Raw genomic sequence first — 21,657 nt, 5'->3', positions numbered from 1 at the left:
TGGTACAGAAAGAATCTAGTGACTATAGATTGATTTCATTTTAGTGTCTTTTTAGAACAAAAGAAAGGAGAAGAAAGACCTAGAAAGTAGACATCCAGTGTCTCAGCAAAGAGTTTGCTCCAGGTGAGCTGCCCCTTGGAAGGGATGGGTCTGAGATACTAGTATGAATTAGAGGAAAGAGAAGTCCAAAGACAAGAAAGTCTGGGTCTTCACCCTCAGCTTCCATATCTTGGTCTTGGCTAGGAAAAATTGTTCTTCTTGGCATGCCAGTGTGGGTATGACAAAACCTGGCAACCAATGCACTCAGTTCCTCTTCACTCACCCAGCAGCTGAAGGCCCTGGCTCTGTACGGGGCAGGAGAGGGCAGGAGGCAGATAAGAAATTATTTCACAACTGTCCTTCAAAGTCTGTGTTCAATAAATTTAATTATTATTATTTATCATAGGTTCTGGGCCAGAGGATTTAGAAAATGTGACATTATGATAAATAAATATAAAGAAAATATGAAGTTAAGTAGACCAGCTAGATGCTATCTGGTCCTGACAAAATGGATTAGGATGTAAGGAGATGGATTTTTGTGAGCTCTGCCTTCCAGTAGAAAACACAAAGAGAATGGGAAGCTGGAAGACACAAGTCTGTTCATTCAGTCATTCGGTCATTTACTCAACACATACCAGGCATTTGCCTTGTTAAAAATAACCAAAACACTAAGAATATAAAACATCAAGCAGTTAGTCTCTTAAGTATACAGGGAGATCATTTTGTTTCTAAAAATTAGTGGCTCAAAGTAGGCTAGTGTTCCACAGCATGAAATCTCAAGACTTTTTGCTTGTGAAGGACTCCTTAGGTACCTCTGACAGCTGAACTGCTAGAGTTAGAAACAGTATATTTAAAAGTAGGTTTGGGATCATTTTCCCAGCCAGTCCTTGTAGGAACATTCCTGGAAGAACATAACGGTCACCTAGTTATGATATCAGACACGGTGAGCCTCAGATTGTAAACTTTTCTGTCTGTAGTAGCCTCCTGCTTGCTAACTGTGGGCCCAGTGGGTGTATATGTCACACAGCTGCTGCCATCACACATGGTTGTGTTCCCTGTGACCTATATAAAGTCACCAAGTGGAGACAAAATTCTGAAAACTCATCATGGCATCTAAGAGTTTCCTTTGTTGTTGTTGTTGTTGTTGTTGTTGTGTGCCATGGAGTCGGTTCCGACTCATAGCAATCCTGAACAGGGTTTCCGAGGCTGCAAATCTTTACAGGAGCACAGAACCTAATCTTTCTCCCGCCGAACAGCTGGTAGTTTCGAACTACTGACCTTGCGGTTCGCAGCCCAATTCGTAACCACTACGCTACCAGAGATCCTTAGGAGTTCCCTTACCAGGTGATTTATGTTTGTTAGTCTTGTGTTTACTTTTGTCTGAGACATAATAAAGGGTCCATATAATATTTATCTCTTTGAAGGTGGGATCTCTTTTCTTCCCTAAAACTCTAGCTACAATTGTAAAAACTAAATAAACTTCTGAACTGACTCAAAGTAATAATACAATATTTGATTGCTCTATGATTTTAAAAAACAGTTTGCAAATTGGAGAAGCATTTTGAAAGAAGAAAAAACGCCACTCCTGAGAATTGGAGATTTCACAGAAGCTTAAATAATTCTTTGCTTAATAAATGTTTCCATGGTGATTAATGATTGATTACTTAGTTAGCATTTAATAATTAATGATTACATTTAATGAATGACTTAATGATTACTAAATTAGCATTGCAGTCCTGGGGTGGTACTGTAGGAGAGAGCACTGGACTATAAGGTCAGTTTGAACTACGAGGTCAGCAGTTCAAATCCACCAGCTGTTCCTCCAAAACCCTATACAGAGTTGCTATGAGTTGGAACCAACTTGATGGCACTTAACAACAACAACAACAAGTTCGCATTAGAAAATAACTGCTGAAAATTTGAGCCTTGACATATTTGTAACTATAAGACCTTTTAAAATTAAAATTCAGGAAGATAGTCATTTTTATTAAACCACAAAGTAATGGGATTATTAGTGACTGCTCCCTTTGAACTGGGAGGAAAAAACGCACAAGTTTAATAACATTGCAAAGTTAATTAGCAAATTGGGATAAAAAACAGACCAGCAAAACTGCAGGCAAGATTAGTTTGGAGGCGAGGCGACAAGATGATGGACCAGGCAGAAAGACTGTATGGCCCCTCCCTCTGCAACAAAGATATGGAAAACCAAATGACATAGATGCAGTTGGTAGTCCTGAAACTCTGAGCTTCAGATGAAGGGACAGAGAATGAACTGAATGCTTTCTAGGATAGAGAGCTGAGCAGATGTGGCAAAAATAAGGAGAGACGGGTGACCAGTGCCAGCCAACCAGACGAGGTGCAGCCATCTTGAGATTTTTTTGAGCAGCTTCAGAGACAAGAAAACATTGGCATTGCAGAAACACACCTGTGGCTCAAGGTGACACAGGTGTGATTTTTTTTTTTTTTTTCTTTTTCCTCACACTCCCATGGTGACCAGAGGTAAGGTTGGCCCTTACCCAAGTACACCTCCTAGAAAAACTCTGGCTCCTGCCAGCAGGTGGAGCCACAGGGAGGTGAGCACAGCAGTTGTGAGCCCCAGTAAAGGAGGGGGAGCTATCTGCATTATCCCCATTCAAGTGGGCCCTGCTCCAAATCTTCAGTCAGCCCTGGCCAACCCTGGACAAGCTCTCACTGGTAGAAGCAGCTGAACAGAAACATGGGGCAGGAAAAATAAAAGAGACTGGTGATTTGTACCACCCAGCCAGGTGCAGTTTGGCCATCTTGAACTTTCACAGGTGACTTTGAAGGCTAGAGAGCAGTGCATGGTGCAGAGGCATACCTCTTATTGGTGGAGCAAAAGGGGAGAAAACTTTCTTCTTTCTTGTGCCCTAATGACCTTGGTGACTAGAGATGTGGCCAGTCCCCACCCACATGCACTCCCAGAGAAACTTCTGCTCCTCCAGCTCTGAAGTCACATCCAGGTGTGTGGGGAGCTAGCAGCACCAGTTCTGGCATCTGGAATCAGGTACGGCCTATAACAGACCTACAGATCTGGTTCTGGGCAGCCCTGGACTAGCTGCCCTCTGGGATGGAAAAACCCTGATCCCCCAGCTGCTTTGGGGTCTGCACAGATGACTTCCAGATTGGGTGCCAAAAATAGACAACTCCTAGCCCTACAGGAACGCCATCTAGGGTTGAGTGTTACGGTCTCATCCCTTATCCACCCATGGTATGAGGTCCTTGGCTGGCAAGAAACCCCAGAATCTTCTCCTCTCTGGGTCTAGCACCTGCCCTGGGTTTTTTTCTTTCATTGTTTTTGTTTGTTATTTTTCTGCACCTCTCTCTCTTGCTTTCTATCCTTTCTAGACTCCCTTTCATGTTTTCTTCATTTTCTCTGCTTCTCTTTCCCAACCACAGCTCTGTCTTTCTTGTTTTTCCCCAACCCTATTTGGTTTTCATTTGTTTGTTTTATTACTATCTGGTCTCTTTCTCTTTTACTCTTTCCTCTCTATAATTTTGTTTCATTTTCTTCCTTTCTTTCTATTTTCTCTCTTTTTTATTATTTTATTTTCTTCTCCTTCTTTTCTCTCTTTGGTTTTTATGTTCTTTTTCTAGCTGCTGCCTGCTTTTTTATTTTCTTTACTATTTTCTTTTTTCACTGTTGTTTGCTTGTTTGTTTTTTGTTTTCTGTGTCTTTCTTGTGTGCATGTTTTTCTTCTAACCTCTCCCAACAAGAGACAGAAACCATCCACATTCAGTCCAGACACAACCATACCCTCTACACTCCCATCAAAAGGGAAATCAGGAAAATTTTGTAAACATGAAAACAACAGCAAAGAAATTGACAAGAAAGTGCACAAGCAAAATGAACTCAGCACAGAAAAATATGTGGAAAAAGGAAAACAGCAGCAACACAAGCACACACATGCAGCAAAATGACTACAATTAATTCATATCTATTGATAATTACACTGAACAGGTTCAAATGCACCAGTCAAGAGACCAGAATGGGTAAGAAAACAGGACCTTTAAATATGCTATCTACAAGAGACACATCTTACGCAAAAAGACAAAAATAGATTAAAAATCAAATGGCAGTAAAAATGTATCAAGCTAACAGCAATAAAAAATGAGCAGGAGTGACCATTTTAATCTCTGATAAAATAGACCTTAAGGCAAAAACCAACATAAGAGACAAAGATTAAAAGGTCAACTGAACAAGAAGATATAAGCATAATAAATATCTATGCTCCCAGTGAAAGAGCCTCAAAATACAAAAACCAAACTCTTATAGGATTAAAAAAAGAATAGACAACTCTACAATAATAGTAGGAGATTTTAATACAGCATTTTGGAGAAAGGACAAGATACTAGAAAAACAGCTCAACCAAGACAAAGAAAAACTAAACACAATCAACCAATTTGATATCATAGGTTTAGACAGAGCACTCCACCCAACAAAAGTACAATACTAATTTTTTTTCCAGTGCACATGGAACATTCTCCAGAATAGACCATATGTTAGGCCACAAAATTTATAAACCCCAGAATACTACAAAGCATCTTTTCAGATCACAATGCTATAAAATTAGAAATCAACAATAGGAAGGTCAAGGAAACAAAATGAAATACATGGAAATCAAATAACACACTGCTTAACAACTACTGGGTAGTAGAACAAATAATTTAAATTCCCTGAATCAAATGAGAATGAAAGTACAACATATCAAAACCCATTAGGAGACATCAAAAGCAGTTCTGAGAGGACAATTTATAGCAATAAATGTCCACATTCAAACAGAAGACCCAAAATCAATACATTAGTACATATCCAACAATTAGAAAAAGACCAGCGATATAAGCCTACCATCACCAGAAGAAAAGAAATAATAAAGATTAAAGCATGCACACACAAAAATAAATTAGAAAAAGGAAAACAATAGACATAATCAACAAGACAGAAAGTTTGTTCTTTGAAAGGATTAATAAAATTGACAAACCACTAGCAAATCAAACAAAAGAAAACAAGGAGAAGATGCAAATAACATGCATAAGAAATCACATGGAAACTTCAGAATCTGCTCATACTTTGCCTCATGTGTCTCTACTTTATGCTGATCCTAATTGGTATCCATTGGTTATACTAAATCTGTCTTTGTAAGGGCTGTACTTTCTGTGAGTTCTGGGAATCATTTCAGAAAATGATCTAACCCAAAAGATTTGCAGCTTTGGAAATCCTTGGAAATGGGAGTCAGCAGGTAAAAGTGAGAAAAACCAGGGGAGGCCCTTGAGTTTGTAGTTGGCATCCAAGTCTGTGGCCAGCAAGACAGAAATAGGGGTTTCATGTGAACTCTGAACTTGTGTCTGGCATCTACCTATTTGGCTATCTTAAAAGTGGTGTCTTCAATTTGATTAACTTGACCTACACTTATGGATGCAGTAGCTCAAAAGAAGGAACAAGTCTTTACAGCAAGGATCATTCCTACCCCCTCCATAAACAGAGTAGACAGGGATGGGCAACTTGGACATTGGCTACCCAAAATGGGGGGGCTACAAAGGCAAGAAGTGACTGACTTACAAGCTTTCAAGAGGGAGCCTAGATCCAGATGGCACGGAGGAAGTTAGACTCTCCACTGAGTAGTATCCAATCTGTCTAGGTGGGGCTGATGAAAGGAGATGTGGATAGGTCTCTTGTGGTACAATCGTGAATAATTGTTATCAGGAACGACTGTGAGGGTTGGGAATGTAAAGGTGGACATTCTGTAGCAAAAGAAGGGGAGTGATTGACTTTGCAGTCCAGGAGCGGAGGTCCCTGGGACCATCAAGGGAGAAGAGAGGAGAGCAGGACCCTACCCAGAGAAGCAGTCATGCCAGAGAATGAAGCAGAGATGATGACCTGGAAAGATGGAGCAGCTGGGAACTCTAGACCCAGAGAGGGAGAGGGGCTGTGTGCTGATGACAAGGGGGGGGGGGGGCAGGCTTGCAGGGTATACCCTTTGGTTGTTTGATGTTGCATGGAGGGGATTGTAACCATGGCGATGAAACGATGTACGAATATAAAACTAATGTTCTCTCATGTAAAAAAAAAAAAAGTGGTATCTTTGCGATTTGTGAGACCTGACCTAGCTCTGAGTGGCTCGAGTCAAAGGAAAAAGCGCCACATGGGGAGTTGGTGTCAGACCTGAACAGGGAGATGGAGAGTGGGGACTCATTATATCGTCATAACTGGGAACAGGTAGTGTGGTTCTGAGATTGTCACACAGCACAGATGGCATGGGAAGGCTGGTTTATTATCCTCCTCACAAGCTCCTTTCATTTCCAGAATAATCCTGGTTGGTCCCCCTAAGGACGGTGCATTTGATAAATATGAGGTTGAAGGGAAATGGCAGAAATAGGAGGTTGGCTCCAGAAACAGGCAGGAGCCAAATCACACAAGACCCCAAAGTTCCCCTTAAATACAATTAACCCTAGCTTCAGAGGTAAGAATAAAACCGAGAGTGGTGGAGATGAAATGGAAAGCTACGTCCTGCCTACCTAGAAGCCTTTGCTCAGTCATAGCTTCATGTGGCCAAATATTCCAATTTTTCAAGAGAAGTCAGAAATCTGGATTTTTCTCAGGAATCTCCCAACTTTAAAATATTAGCAACTCATCAAAAACAAACAATCAAAACTATGTGGACTAAATAAACCCCATGTGAAAGCTGGATTGACCCACGTGTTACCAGTTTAAAATCTTTTCTAAAATGTTCTGGTGTGTTGCTGTAGGATAGCGCTAGACCACAAAGTTCGTTTGAACTCATAATGTCGGTGGTTCAAACTCACCGATCGCTCCTTGGAAAACTTATACAGGGTCGCTATGGGTCAGAACCAGCTCCATGGCACAACAACAAACAAACTGTAATTGGTTGAGTGCCAAGGATTTACCCCTGAGAAATCTACACCACCAGGAAGCAAATCTAATCTCCTAAGAGTTGTTGTTAAGTGTCGTTGAGTTGTTTCCAACTCATAGTGACCCTGTACACGCTTTGGTTCGCCGACCTTACAGTCCAGAGCGCCACACCAGGACTTTAATCTCTTAAAAGAGGGAGGGGGGAAATGCCTCTCTAGGAGTCCTGGTGTGGCATTGTGGGTTTCGACACTGGACTGCTAAGTCAGTTTGAACTGCAAGGTCAGCAGTTTAAGCTCACCAGCTGCTCCAGAATCACTACGGGTCCAAACCGAATGGACAACACTTAACAACAAATATTATAGAGTATAGGAGCACTAGAAGCATAGTGGGTTATGAGTTGAGCTGCTAACTGCAAGGTTAGCAGTTCGAACCTACCAGCTGCTCAGAGGGAGAAAGGTGAGGATTCTGCTCCCGCTGTAGGATAAACACTGGAACCACTGTAAACTAAGTTTGAATTCAGAGGTTCAAACCATACTAGTCACTCCTCAGAAGCCCACACAGGGTCACTATGTTTTGGAACTGACTTGATGACGCTAACAACAACACTTTAAGCCATGATTTTTTTTTTTGAATGAGCCACATGAACTTGACTTTTTTTGTTGTTTTTTGGCAAATACAGTCATCTGTCAGCAATTTCATATGCTTTGACTTATATTATAATGGAGTCCTGGTGTAGCGCTGCGGGTTAATGTGCTGGACTGCAAGGTCAGTTTAAACTGCAAGGTCAGCGGTTCAAGCTTACCAGCTGCTCCTTGGAAACCCTTTGGAGGGTTGCAACTGATTCAACAGCACTTAACAATAACAACAAATATTATAACAGTCAAATATCCTGCCCCCATAGGGAGTCCTAGTATGGTACTGCAGGTCTTGTTGTTGTTGTTGTTAGGTGCCCTGGAGTCGGTTCTGACTCATAGCGACCCTGTACAGGGTTTCCAAGGCTGTAAATCTTTATGGGAGCAGAAAGCCTCATCTTTCTCCCGTGGAACAGCTGGTAGTTTTGAACTGCTGAACCTGAGGTTAACAGCCCGATTCATAACCACTACGCTACCAGAGCTCCTTGTAGGATAAGCACTGGACTGCTAACCACAAAGTCAGTGGTTCAAACCCACCAGTTTCAATGGCACTTAACAACAACAACCCTATGTAGTAGATATTATAAGTTCTCAGCTGTCAGATGCCCAACTGGTAGTACCTATATCTCTTTCTGTGGCCACCAGAGCCTACTCTGCCCACACCCAGGGCAGACCTGAAGTGTCCAGCACTTACAGTAGCCCTATGTGTAATGGGTATCTAGAACTACACTTTAGTTCGCTCTCCCCACTGAACTAGCACTGAGCTGTGTGAGTTTGGCACTGTCTCCCAGAGCTCCCCAATAGGAATTAAGCTTACAGGGGCCCAAATGCTGACTGTGTTAATAACACACTCTTTATTGGCCACCTTTCCCAGTTCATTCCCCCTTCTTTTTTGGTATTTCCAATCCTTTATTTATTTTTTTTTTTAAGAGCCACTTCTTAAATAAACTTGCACTCAATTTTTTTCTCTGAGTTTGCTTCTGGAAAAACCCAAACTCCCAAGGAATATATCCTATAAATAATCTTTACAGATATACAAAAATCATATGTATTCAATCTATTGTTATTGTTAAGTGCCATTGAGTCAGTTCCAACTCATATTGACCCTGTAGAGGGTTTCCAAGGAGCAAGCTGGTGAGCTTGAACCACCAACCTTGCTGTTCAAACTGACCTTGCAGTCCAGCACATTGACCCACAGTGTCACATCAGGACTCGATTCAATCTATTAATTCAGCATGATTTGTAATCACAAGAGATTGGAAATAGGAAACTTATTGAATACACTATTCAACACACAAGGGACTACTATATAGCTGTATTTTAAAAAATGTAAAGGCAATTTGTGTCTTGATACAAAGCAATGTCTGAGTTGTATTAATGAAAAGCAAAATGCAGAACAGTATAAGTAAATTATGCTATTTGTAGGGTGGGGGAGTCCTGGTGTTAATGCGCTGTGGTGAATGAACTGGACTGCAAGTTTGAACCGCATGGTTGGTGGCTCAAGCTCACCAGCCGCTCCTCAGAAACACTATACAGGGTCGCTTTGAGTCCGAACCAACTTAGAAGCACTTAACAACAACAACAAGCAGGGTGGTGAGGAGGGAGAGGCTTTCCACATACATTATTGCTTGTCTTTTGATTTTGTATATGGACAGGTTTACCAAAACAAACAACTGAAGAGTCATTAAAATAACAAAAAAATAGATAAAGGGAGCTTTTTCATTCCTTCATTTGATAGGTTTATTGAGCCCATCAGCATGAATGTGGAATGAGTTGGGATAGGTTTCTGCTGGTTGACCAGAATCTGACTTGACCCACAGTTCCCGCAAGCTCACAATTGTCCACGAAGAAAGGTCTCACTTCTTTCAGCTGGGAGAGGAGCTCTTGTGTCTCCTTGGGTTTTCACCCACATTAACTGCCACCACCTCCAGCCTCGGAGGCACAACAGCATCTTCAATCACACACAGGAAATCCAAGCAATTCTTTCTGGCCAGAGGCTGTGCTTAAAGCATTTGCCTCTACGCAACAGACATCAGAGTCACTCACCTTGACATACATGTACACACATACACACACATGAAAACTGATGTAGATCTTTTCTGGGTGAGATGACATGTCTCCACCCCAGTCTCTTAATATATATGCCTGTCCAGCAGCCTGGAGGCCTACATGCTGGTCTGACCAAAGATCTGCTCGTTGCAGGAGACGTGTGGCTCAGTAGGAAAGGAGCCATTACTGGGGTGGGCTTGCTTGGGGATCAGCCTCGCTCATCATGTCCTTGTACTGCCGTTTGAAGAAGCCAAGCTGTGGGGACAGAGATGAAGTGTTTCAGGAACAGAGCAATCAAGGACCACAAAAGTCAAATGAGAATTATGCAGACCAGGAGAAGAGCCATAGGAACCAAGAGGCAAAGTGATGTGGCACGATCTAGGTGGGAACTGGGGAAAATAGGACAGATAGGAAAATAGCATCACTATTAGGACCAGAGAAGGGAGAAATACAATACTATCTTGCAATAACAGCTGTCCTTTTCTAGTGGTCACACTGTGCCAGGGGTCATACTAAATGCTCTCCATTTATTAATCCAGTTCCTTTCACAATCCCATTTTGCAACTGAAGAAACTGAGGGACAGACTCTGAGTTGTCCACGATCACACATCTATAGTTGACTCAAGCTGGGAGTCAAACCAAGTGTTGGAGCTTCTGAGTACCTGTTTTTAGCGACACCTGGTGGAGAAACAAGTAAGGAGGAGGGAGTAGGCAGGAAGGAGGCCAACAGGGAAATACCTTGTACAGCGTCGCTGTGATGAGAGCCAGAAGCACCAGCCCCCCCAAAGAGCTGCCTACGATGAGTGGTACAGGGTTGGGAACGTCATACTGCTCTACTTTGGTCTCTGTCTGAGGAAGAGAGATGGGGAAGAGGGCCCCTCTGGATTTCAGCAGGTTTCCGCAGTCAGACCTTGACCATTCCCTTAACTCTTCACTGTTCTCCCAGCCTCAACTCTCACCCCCTCTTCCCACCTCCTACTTCTCTCTCTCGTCCCTACCTCTCTTTAGTTCTCCTTACCCAGATCTCTCCAGAAGCCTGATCTGCCCTCCTCCCTCCCTCCATTTTTATGTCCCCAGCAGATACCTGGGCCCTCACAAACATCCTTTGTCCCGGAAGCAGGGCAAACACCGCATTGTTAAACAAAATCTCCGCTGTGCTCACAACCAGCCAGTGGTTCTGAGAAGTCTGTAAAAGAGAGCGGTATGGGAGCTGAACTTATGGACCCCCCAAACTATTGCAGCTGCTTCCAACTGAGCCTCCGGACCTCACATACCTTTATATACCAGTCAAATGAAAGATTGCCTTTGAGGGTGACAGTGAATTTTTCCTGGGTGCTGAAGGATGGGATGTCACATTGGATTCTTTTGCAGACTGCAATAGAGCAGTTCTGGGGAGGGTAGGAGAGAAGAGAGATGGCAGATAAACTGGGATGCAGAAAGCATCACCGTGAATCCTGCCTACTACAGGGGGAAGTCATGTTGGGGCCTAAATAGGGGATCACACTGAGGACCTGAAGGTACAGCTCACCAGCACTGGGGTCTTCTTTATCTCAGCTAGGAAGTTAGTGTTTGAAGGAAGTTTTTCTTTACTGTGGCATGAATTGTTGAGGTCCTGAGGAAAGAGAGACTGTGAGAAGAGAGAGCAACAAGGGCTCCTGGGACCATTATAAAGGAGAGGTGACATAGTCTGCATCTAGGTGTTTGAACCTAAAAGTCGGTAGTTCAAACCCACCAGCCACTCTTCAGAAACCCTATACAGAGTCACTATAGGTCAGAACCAACTTGATGGCACTTAACAACAACAAGATGAGGGTTAGATGAGAAGCTCCAAAATCCAGCAGGGGAAGCAGATTTTAGGAAAGACCAGGACAGTGAAGGGAGGAGTTGGGGACACTCCGTCAAGTCCAGCTAGACTTACCTGGGAAAAGGTAACCTGAAGGTCATTCAACACGGTCACTTGGTTCAGCAGGATGGGGACCCAGAAGACCACACTGATAGGGAGGTGCCTCTGCCCCAGGTTGTTGAACTGCATGGTGTGCGGAGGACAAGAAAGGAGTCAAGACTCTGGGACTGTCTGCCCCCCACCAGATCCTGGGATATCCTCTCACCTCCTACAGCCCAATACACCTGAGTAACGATCAAGGAGTCTTTTCCCCTGGATGCCTCCTGGAAGGCAATATAGTAGCTAAACACTACACTAGAAAGCCAGACAGGCTCGTGAACAGCCTTGGGTATGTTTTTTAACATCACTGAGCCTGTTTCTTCATCTGTAAACTGGGAATAATGACAGAGTTGTTGTGAGGACAAAAGTGAGTTAATTATATGTATGTGTACACCATATATACATATTATATGTGTACATATACATACATGTGTGTATAGACATGTGTGTGCATGTATAGACATATGTGTGTACATACATACATGTGTGAAGGAGTGAGAACAAGCTTAGAATTGTGTTTAGCATATAATAGACATAAATATGCTTGTTTCCTATCATTTCTGAATTTCCATCACATTGATTTTACTCCACAGTCCCCTTCTCAGGACCCAGATGTCCACGGCTCCCCACCTGGTATTGATGTTCCACAACTTGGATAGTCTTATCTGAGGCTGTGAAGTTGAGATATTTGGTAGAATTCTCATGGCTGCAGGGAGAAAGAAAGGGTGGGGACAGAAGACAGCAGAGCATCAGGGCTGCCCTTGCAAGGTATCTCAGGCTAGGAATGTAAGGGGGTGAACAGGCACATGGGTAATGTGGAGCTGAGGAATGTAGGCAAGATGGTCTGAAGGGGCAGGAAGTTCTGACATAGTGTGTGCATGTTTGGGCCACTCAGACACAAATCCAAACATATAAACATGAACACAGGCACACATGCACCTACTTCCTCATATTCAGGTACACATGCACACACAACTACCCAGGTCCAGCCCAGTGGCAAAAGCTGATTAAGGCAGCACCTGGTGACCACCATGTAGACAGCATATTTCACAGGCAGTTCCAGCTGGAATTCACTTTTGCTTGTACTGGGCATGTTGTTCTCACTGAAGGAAAAGAGAGAGTTCTGGTCAGCTCTAGAAAGCTGAGACTCAACCTTTCCTTCTTTCTGTTCCGCATTGCCCACCTCCCGTAGATGACCAATTCCTGTAAGCCTACATTCTCAACCTCACTGGTCTCTAGCTCCTTCTCCTATCCAGCCCAGGCCTATCCCCACTGATATGGATGTCTGCAGAAATCTGCTCTTAACTGGTTCCATGATTCCAAATTGCTCCCCCTCCAGTCCCCAGTCTTCTTGAGGAGTGATTTTTCTAACATATTACTCCCAAGATTAAACTGCAAATTCCCTAACATCATCCATCCATCATATTATGACATGGTTGCAACCCACGTTTCCAACCCATACCTAATTAACCACCACTAGCTCTCTAAATCCTACACTATGTGCTTAGACCACACAGAGCTTCCATTCCTGAAATCCTGATCTTTTCGGTCTCCTGGTACATGCGTCTCTTTCTGTCTCTCCTCGTTCATGCCTTTGTTTGGTTAACTCACAACTTGAAGCCTCCAGAAACTTCTCTGAACACCAAACTCCAAAGAACACTTCATCTTCCCCATCTAATCATTCATTTCACACTGTATTGTAACTGCCAATTTACTTGTCTCTTTGCGCCACTAAATTATAAGCCATGTGAAGATAGGAATCACATATTGGAGGATCCATGACTGTCTCACCAGCGCTGAGCACAATGCTTGGCACATGAAGACGGCTCCATCAGTGTTAGATGAGCTGAAGGGAAACTTAGTAGAAACAAGGGCCAAGAACCCCCTTGACAGAGGTGAGCCTCAAGGGGAAGGAGGACACTTGTGGGGGACTGGACACAGCGTACCTGGTCACATTGGCTTTGAGGAGTAATTTGTTTCCAAGAGAAGCGCTGGAGTCCACATTGAATGTGATATTAAAGGTGACCTGGGAATGGAGAAAGAAAAGGCAGTGACAAGAATAGAAGAGAAGTAACAACCCAAATGCCCATCAATTGATGAAATAAAATGTCCATACAACAGATTATATTTAGCAACAAAAAGAAATAAAGTACTGAAACATGCTACAACATGGATAAACCTCAAAGACATCATGCTAAAGTGAAAGAAGCTAGTCACAAAGGGCCATATATCATATGATTCCATTTGTGTGAAATGTCTGTTGTTGTTTAGTCCTGTCGAGTCGATCCTGACTCATAGAAACCCTGTATAGGGTTTCCGAGGAGCAGCTAGCAGGTTTGAACTGCCAACCTTGCGATTCAAACCGACCCTTTGGTCCAGTGCTTTATCCTACAGCACCACACAAATGGATACAAACAGAAAGATTGCCGACTGCTGAAGATGCTAGAAGAATTGGGGCGGGGGGGCGGGTGCTGGCTAAGGGGAACAGGATCTCTTTTTGAGGTAATAAAAATGTTCTACAATTAATTATATTGATATACGTCATTAAATGGTACATTTTCAAAGGGTGAATTGTATGGTGTGTGAATTATCTCAGTAAAGCTGTCTTTAAAAATAGAAACTATTTTTTTGGAAAAAATAATAATTGAAGAGATCCATTTCAGAAGACAAAGGGGAAATAAAAGGAGACGCCAGTAGTTCTGACCTCAGAATTGCCTGGGAAGAGGGGATGATTTATGTTACAGCTGCTGCTCTTCAGGGTCTCAGGCCCTGCAGTGGGGGTCCTAGACTCACAGACCAGGCGCCAGGATCTGTGTGTGTGCTGGTTCTGGAAAGCAAGGGAGGTGGAGATGGTTATATCAGCCACCAGCCACAGAGATGGGAAAAGCAAAGATCAGATCAAATCTGAGATTACTACAGCTACCTGGGACACTGCCACTCTCCGATAGGACAAGCCAGGTGGGTAGAAGAAGGTGACCTGAGTTCTGTAGGAGTCCTCACCCTGATTTCTCACAGTAACAGTCACATTGAGGTCCTGGGGACCACCCACCACCAGTGTGTCCAGGCTGGAAGAGGAACAAGAGAGACCATCAGGTACTTGGTGAGTGGTCTCTGGTGAAATGCTGATGTGGAGAGTTGAAGGGAGAAGACAGTGGATGGGAGCTGTGAGGGATACAAAAAACTCCCAAGAAGCTGGGAGAGCTATGCTGGGATCCCTCAAAGGCCAGGAGAAGAGCAGAGGTTCTGATTGTTGTTAAGTGCTGTGGAGTCCATTACAACTTATAGAGACCCTGTATAGGGCTTCTGATGAACTGCTGGTTAGTTTGAACCACCAACTTTACAGTTCAAACCGACCTTGCTGTCCTGTGCTGGTCCTACAATGCCGCACCAGGACAGGTTTAAGGGAGGCAATGAGAAAAACAAACTCACTTCATAAAACTGAAGACAATGCTGAGATCATCTTGGCAGACATTGTCATTGCCACAATTCTTCTCAAAGGGGAACTGTAAATATAAAATAAGGGAAAATGAAAAGACATCAAATGGAATGATGGGAAATAATATAGTAAGATGAAATATTAAAATAAAATTATATGAAATGCAATAAAGTGAGTTCCAACCATCTTTTTTTTTTTATTATTATTATTGTGACCGGAGTGATAGTTTACATGGGAGAATGTCAGCTTTACACCATCGTTTCATTGCAATGATTACAATCTCCTCCATACATCATCATTCAACAGGATTTGCTTCCATTCCCTCTGTTCTTGTTTTTGTTTTGTTTTGGGGGTGGGGTGCTCCAACCATTTTGGCTCTGGTCTTTTCCATGCCCCTGTAGGGCCCCAACCCTAGGACTCACCAAGGCTGTGAAGAGTCTCTGAGCATCCACAGCCAGCACTGGCCGGAGATTCCCGAAAGAGGTTAAGGGCTTCCCTTCCAGAGAGAAGTTGAGGCGCAGGACAATGGGGGTCACTGAGTCTTCTACACAATCCTGAGAGACAATGGGGATTTAGGAATGTGACCTTCTCAGCTTCCCAAATGCTCTCCATGCATGGAGGTCCCAGAGGTCCAATCACCCGCCAGCTCACCGGTAATTGTAGGTTCAGGGTCTCACATTTCTCTGTTAGCGCCAAGGTCTGCGTTTGTCTAAGTGTACTATTCTTCGTCTTCTCAAAGATGGCACGGGGATTTGAGCGACTGGAGTCCAGACCCAGGTCATAAGTGATAATGCTCTGGATCTCTCCTAAAGGGGCAGAATAGCATGGGGGGAGTCAAGGCTGAGAGTCAGACAGACAGGCACATGAGACCTAGCTGCATTGCTTTCCAGCTGTATCACTTTGGTAAGACTGCAAAGCCATGTGAACTGCAAGGTCGGCAGTTCAAGCCCACCAGCTGCTCCTCAGAAACCCTCTACAGGGTCGTTATAAGTTGGTACCAATTTGACGGCCCACAACAACAGTCTATTATAAAGGAATTTTGGTAGCATAGTGCTTACGAGTCGAGCTGCTAACCTCAAGGTCAGCAGTTCAAAACTAACAGCAGTTCCACAGGAGAAAGACAAGGCTTTCTGCTCCTGTAAAGATTTACAGCCTCGGAACCCCTATAGACGGTCACTATGAGTCAGAACCGACTCCACGGCACATAACCACCACCACCATCAGTCTATTATAGGGACTTCTGGTGTGGCACTGTGGGTTAATGCACTGGACTGAGATGCTTCAAGCTCACCAGCCACACCTCGGACACTCTGTACAGGGTCACTATGGGTCAGAACTTACTTGATGGCACTTAACAACAACAACAGCAACAAGTCTATTATAGGAGTGCCAATGTGGCACTGTAGGATAAGCACTTGCCTGCAAGGTTGGTGGATCAAACTCACCCACCGCTCCTTGGAAACACTATAACAGGGTCGCTGTGGGCTAGAACCTACTCGATGGCACTAATAACAACAACAATAGCAACAAAAGTCTATTGTATGAAGAATGCAAAAAGTCATTTTTAAAAAAACAGGGAAAAAAAGAAAAGACCAAAAATGGATGTCAGAAGAAACTCTGAAACTTGCTCTTGAACTTAGAGCAGAAGAGTGAATGGAAGAAAGGATGACGTGAAACACATCAAGAAGACAAAGTAAAGCATTAAAATGATGTGCAAAGACCTGGAGTTAGAAAACCAAATGGGAAGAACACATTTGATATTTCTCAAGCTAACAGAACTGAAGAAAAATTCAAGCATCAACCTGCAATATTGAAGAATTCTATGGGCAAAATATTGAACAACATAGGAAGCTTCAAAAGAAGATTGAAGGAATACAGAACAAAAAAGAACTGGTCCATGTTTAACCAGGAGGTAGCATATGATCAAGAACCGATGATATAAAAAAGACCAGGCTTGAATTCTACCAAACATTCAGAGAAGAGCTGACACCAATTTTACTGAAACTATTCCAGAACATAAAATAGGATGGGAAACTCCTGAATACATTTTTATGAAGCAAGCATAACCCTCATACGAAAACCCGGCAAAAAAATATCACTAAAAAAAGAAAATTATAGACCAACATCCCTCATGAGGAGTCCTGGTGTGGCACTGAGGGTTAATGCACTGGACTATAAGGTCAGTTTGAACAGCAAGAGCAGCAAGATCAAGCCCACCAATCGCTCCTAAGAAACATTATACAGGGTCACTATGAGTCAGAACTGACTTGATGGCACTTAACACCAACAACATCCCTCATGGACATAGATGCAAAAATTTCAACAAAATCCTAGCTTATAAAATTCAACCACATACCAAAAATATATATATATATAAAATAATAAAATCATGACCAAGTGATATTCATTCCAGGGATGCAAGGATGGTTCGATACTAGAAAAAAAACTCAACTAATCTACCATATAAATAATACAAAGGATAAGAAACACATGGTCATATTGATAGATTCACAAAAGGCATTTGACAAACTCCAACATCCATTTCTGATAAAAACACTCAATAAAGTAGGTAGGAATTGAAGGGAAATTCCTCAACATAATTAAGAGCATATATACAAATCCAACAGCCAATATTACCCTCAGTGGAGACAAAGTGAAAGCATTCCCTTTGTGAAAGGAACCAGAAAAGGATGTCCTTTATCATAACTGCTATTCAATACTGGGTTGGAAGCTAAAAGGCAAGAAAGTTAAATTAAAGACATCCAAATTGGCAAAGAAATTAAACTCTCTTTACAGATAATATGATCTTACACATAGAAAATCCCAAAGACTCAGTAAGATAACTATTAAAAGATTTAGCAAATTAGCAAGGTACAAGATCAATATACAAAAATCAGTTGGATTCCTATACGCTAATAAAGACAGCTCAGAAAAGGAAATTAGGAAAACAATACCATTTACAATAGCCACCAAAAAGATGAAATGTTAGGAATAAATCTAACCAGAGAAACAAAAGACCTGTACAAAGAAAACTATAAAACACTACTACAAGAAACCAAAAGTGACTTATAAAAATGGAAAGATGCACCCTGCTCATGGATAGGAAGACTTAACACAGTGAAAATGGCAATACTACCCAAAGCAATCTATAGATACAACACAATCCCAATCCAAATTCTAACACCATTCTTTGAAGAGGTGGAAAGACTGATCCCTAACTTTATATGAAAAGGAAAAAGACGTTGGATAAGCAAAGCACTGCTTAAGAAGAACAAAATTAGAGACTTCTCATTCCTTGATCTCAAAATTTACAACACAGTCATAGCGGTCAAAACAGTCTGGTACTGGTACAATGAAAGATAGCTACATCAATGGAACAAAATTGAAATCTCAGAAATAAACCCATCCACATGCAGTCTGCTGACCTTTGACAAAAGGCCAAAACATATTAAACGGGAAAGAGAGTCTCTTCAACAAATGGTGCTTCAAAACTGGAAATCAATTTGTGGAAGAATGAGACCAGACCCATATTTCACACTATATAAATAATAAACAACATGGATTAAAGACCTAAATGTAAAATCTAAAACTATAAAGGTCATCAATGAAACAATAGGGACAAACTTAGGGGTTCTAATACATGGCATAAATACACTATCAAACATTACTAAAAACATACAAACAGCAGAAGACGAAATAGATGACTGGGCCCTCCTAAAAATTCGACACTTAAAAGATTTCACCAAAAGACTAAAAAGGAGCCAATAGACTGGGAATAGATTTTTGCAACAACGTATCAGACAAGGGATTAATACCCAAAATTTACAATTAAAAAAAAACTACACCTCTACAAGAAAAAGACAAACAACCCAATTTAAAAATGGGCACAGAACACGAACAGATACTTCACCAAAGAAGACATTCAGGCAGCCAACAAACACTATCATTAGCCATTGTTATTGTTAAGTGCCACCGAGTCAGTTCTGACCCATAGCAACCCTGTATAGGGTTTCCAAGGAGTAGCTGGTAAGCTTGAACTGCCAATTTCCAGGTTCAAATCAATGTTGCAGTTCAGTGGATTAACCCACAGCACCACACCAGGACTAATTAGCCATTGTTGTTGTTATTGTTAAGTGCCATCAAGTCAATTCCGACCCATAGCGACCCTGTATAGGGTTTCCGAGGAGCAGCTGGTAAGCTTGAACCACCGACCTTGCAGTTCAAACGGCTTTGCAGAGAAGCAAATCAAAACAACACTGAGATATCATACCACACCAGCATTAATAGCAGAGTTTAAACAACAACAACAACAACAACAAAAATCAGAAACAACAAATGCTGGTGAGGGCGTGGAGAGACTGGGACCCTCCCACATTGCTGATGGGACTGTAGAATGGTTCAACCACTGTGGAAAACAATATGGCGCTACCTCAGAAAGTTGAAAATAGAAATACCATACGATCCCACAGTCACTCTACTTGGTATATATGCACAAGAAATAAGAGTCAGGACATGAGTAGATATATATGCACAGAGCTATTTATCACAGCACTATAACACAATAGAAGAAAAGAAGATATTTCTTAAAAGAAAGACCAGCAGGAAAAATAAAAAACAGTAACAGCAGTCTGATTGACTACTACAAGAACAAGCAAGTTGTTCACCCGGGAGCCATCAAGGCAAGGGGTTGGGTCCCCTCAGGGCAAACCCCCTTCCAAGACAAAGAAAGACTCAAGGGAAATACATGAGCAGGCATGTGGTCTGGCTGGTGACCACATTGGTCACCGATAAGGGGAAGCGGGGGAAAAACAGCAATGAAGTTGTCAGCTAAGTCTGACCACATTCAATAGACTCCTGTGAACCCAGATTGAGACCTGGTTGGCCAGCAGTACAAGACCCAGGGACTCCTGGGCCCAGAGACAGTGACATGGCCACAGAGGACTACAGTGGAGAGTGAAGTGTCCAGCTGATATGAAGTGAGGGGAGATACACAAGAACACCCATACTTGCAGATAGTACCCACTTGACTAGAAGAAGAAAGAAGAGGAAAAAAAGAATAATCTGCTACAATTTGATGAACTTGACCTATATTTACGGATGTAGTAGCTTAAAAGAAGGAACAAATCTTTACAGTGAGAATCATTCCCACCCCCTCAGTACGATGGGTTGACAGAGATGGGCAACTTAGACATTGGCTACCCAAAAGGGAGGGGGCTGAAGGCAAGAAGTGACAGACTTACAAACTTTCAAGAGGGAGCCTAGTTCCAGAGGATGCAGGGGAAGGTACTGAGTGGCTTCCAATTTGCCTGGACAGGGCTGATGAAAGGAGATGGAGATAAGGCTCTTGTGGTACAATAGTAAAAATTGCTATCAGGACTGATTGTGAGGGTGGAAAATGTAAAGATAGACGTTTTGTAACAAAAGGAGGGGAGTGGTTGATTTTGCAATCCAGGAGAGGGTCCCTGAGACCATCAAAGAAGAAGAGAGGAATGCGGGACCCTACCCAGAGAAGCAGTGATGCCAGAGATGGAGGCAGAGATGATGATGTGGAGAGATGGAGTGGCTGGGGACTCTGGACTCAGGGAGGGAGAGGGGGGCAGACTTGCAGGGTGTACCCTTTGGTTGTTTGATGATGCATGGAGGGGACTATAATCATTGCAATAAAATGAAATATGATAAGATTAATGTAAAGCTAATGTTCTCCCAGGTAAACTATCTCATAATTCACAATAAAAACTTTTTTAAAAATTCATGGAAATAAGGAATTGAAAGATAACAGAATTTTTCCATAAACTTGTTGAAACCCCCTCCTATACTTACTATGAGGTAACACAGTGGCTCCATATGATAAGCACTGGACCATGAATCACAAGGTTAGCGATTCAAGGCCAGAAGCCACTCCATGGAATATGAGATTTTCTGCTTCCATGAAGATTTAGAGCCTTAGAAACATTATGCAGAGTCTCCATGAGTTGGAAACCGACTCGGTGACACTTAACTATAAAGTTCACTGCATTTTTCAGGTTGTTTTGATTTCCAACAGTTTGATTATAATGTACCTTGGTATGGTTATGTTTATATTTATATATGTTTTTAAACTCTTTATTGTGAATTTAGTGGAAATTTACAAAGCAGATCATCAGTTTAACATTCAACAAATCATATACTTTGCTTCATTACATGATTGCAATCCCCTTCACATACTAGCAGTTAACAGCATTTACCCCTATTCACTTTAACTATCGCATTTCTCGGTGTCTTCTCCTAGCTTCATCTTTCCTCTGCTAACCTTTTGTATATTGCCTGCCCTGTCACTCATGTTAACATGTGTTTACCCTCTAGCCCATGAATAATATTCCCTCCCCCCACTTCCTGTAACCATCATAGATCATTTCTTTTATTAAGTAAACCCTTTTAAATTTTTATTTTAACTTTTTATAACATTGATCTCATACAATGTCTGTCCTTTCGTTATTGACTAATTTCACTCAGCATAATGTCATCCAGGTTCAACCATGTTGTGAGGTGTATCACAGATTTATCATTATTCTTCAACGTTTTGTAGTATTCCATTGTGTGTATCTACCAACGTTTGTGTAACTGTTCTTCTGTTGATGGGCATTTAGGCTGTCTCCATCTTTTTGATATCTCTCTTGTAGACAGCATACTG

The 21,657-nt window shown here is 42.2% G+C and overlaps 1 protein-coding gene across 1 annotated transcript in view; it reads right to left on the bottom strand.

The window, feature by feature from the left end:
* Positions 1 to 9,792: 9,792 nt before the first annotated feature.
* ITGAM (integrin, alpha M (complement component 3 receptor 3 subunit)) overlaps positions 9,793 to 21,657 on the bottom strand; it is a 46,023-nt gene continuing 34,158 nt past the window's right edge. The window contains exons 17-31 of the mRNA XM_006871935.1: positions 21,323 to 21,325; positions 15,639 to 15,793; positions 15,410 to 15,541; positions 14,981 to 15,054; positions 14,475 to 14,616; positions 14,256 to 14,378; positions 13,498 to 13,577; positions 12,571 to 12,654; positions 12,182 to 12,257; positions 11,528 to 11,635; positions 11,138 to 11,221; positions 10,884 to 10,997; positions 10,694 to 10,795; positions 10,348 to 10,458; positions 9,793 to 9,864 (exon numbers count right to left, since the gene is read on the bottom strand). Coding sequence (XP_006871997.1) covers positions 9,793 to 9,864; positions 10,348 to 10,458; positions 10,694 to 10,795; positions 10,884 to 10,997; positions 11,138 to 11,221; positions 11,528 to 11,635; positions 12,182 to 12,257; positions 12,571 to 12,654; positions 13,498 to 13,577; positions 14,256 to 14,378; positions 14,475 to 14,616; positions 14,981 to 15,054; positions 15,410 to 15,541; positions 15,639 to 15,793; positions 21,323 to 21,325 — 1,460 coding nt within the window. The remainder of the gene's footprint in view (positions 9,865 to 10,347; positions 10,459 to 10,693; positions 10,796 to 10,883; positions 10,998 to 11,137; positions 11,222 to 11,527; positions 11,636 to 12,181; positions 12,258 to 12,570; positions 12,655 to 13,497; positions 13,578 to 14,255; positions 14,379 to 14,474; positions 14,617 to 14,980; positions 15,055 to 15,409; positions 15,542 to 15,638; positions 15,794 to 21,322; positions 21,326 to 21,657) is intronic.

Source organism: Chrysochloris asiatica, unplaced genomic scaffold (genome assembly GCF_000296735.1).
Source record: "Chrysochloris asiatica unplaced genomic scaffold, ChrAsi1.0 scaffold00178, whole genome shotgun sequence".
Lineage (NCBI taxonomy): Eukaryota > Metazoa > Chordata > Mammalia > Afrosoricida > Chrysochloridae > Chrysochloris > Chrysochloris asiatica.
The sequence above is the reverse complement of the archived record's forward strand: the minus strand, read 5'-3'. Positions and strand labels throughout refer to the sequence as shown.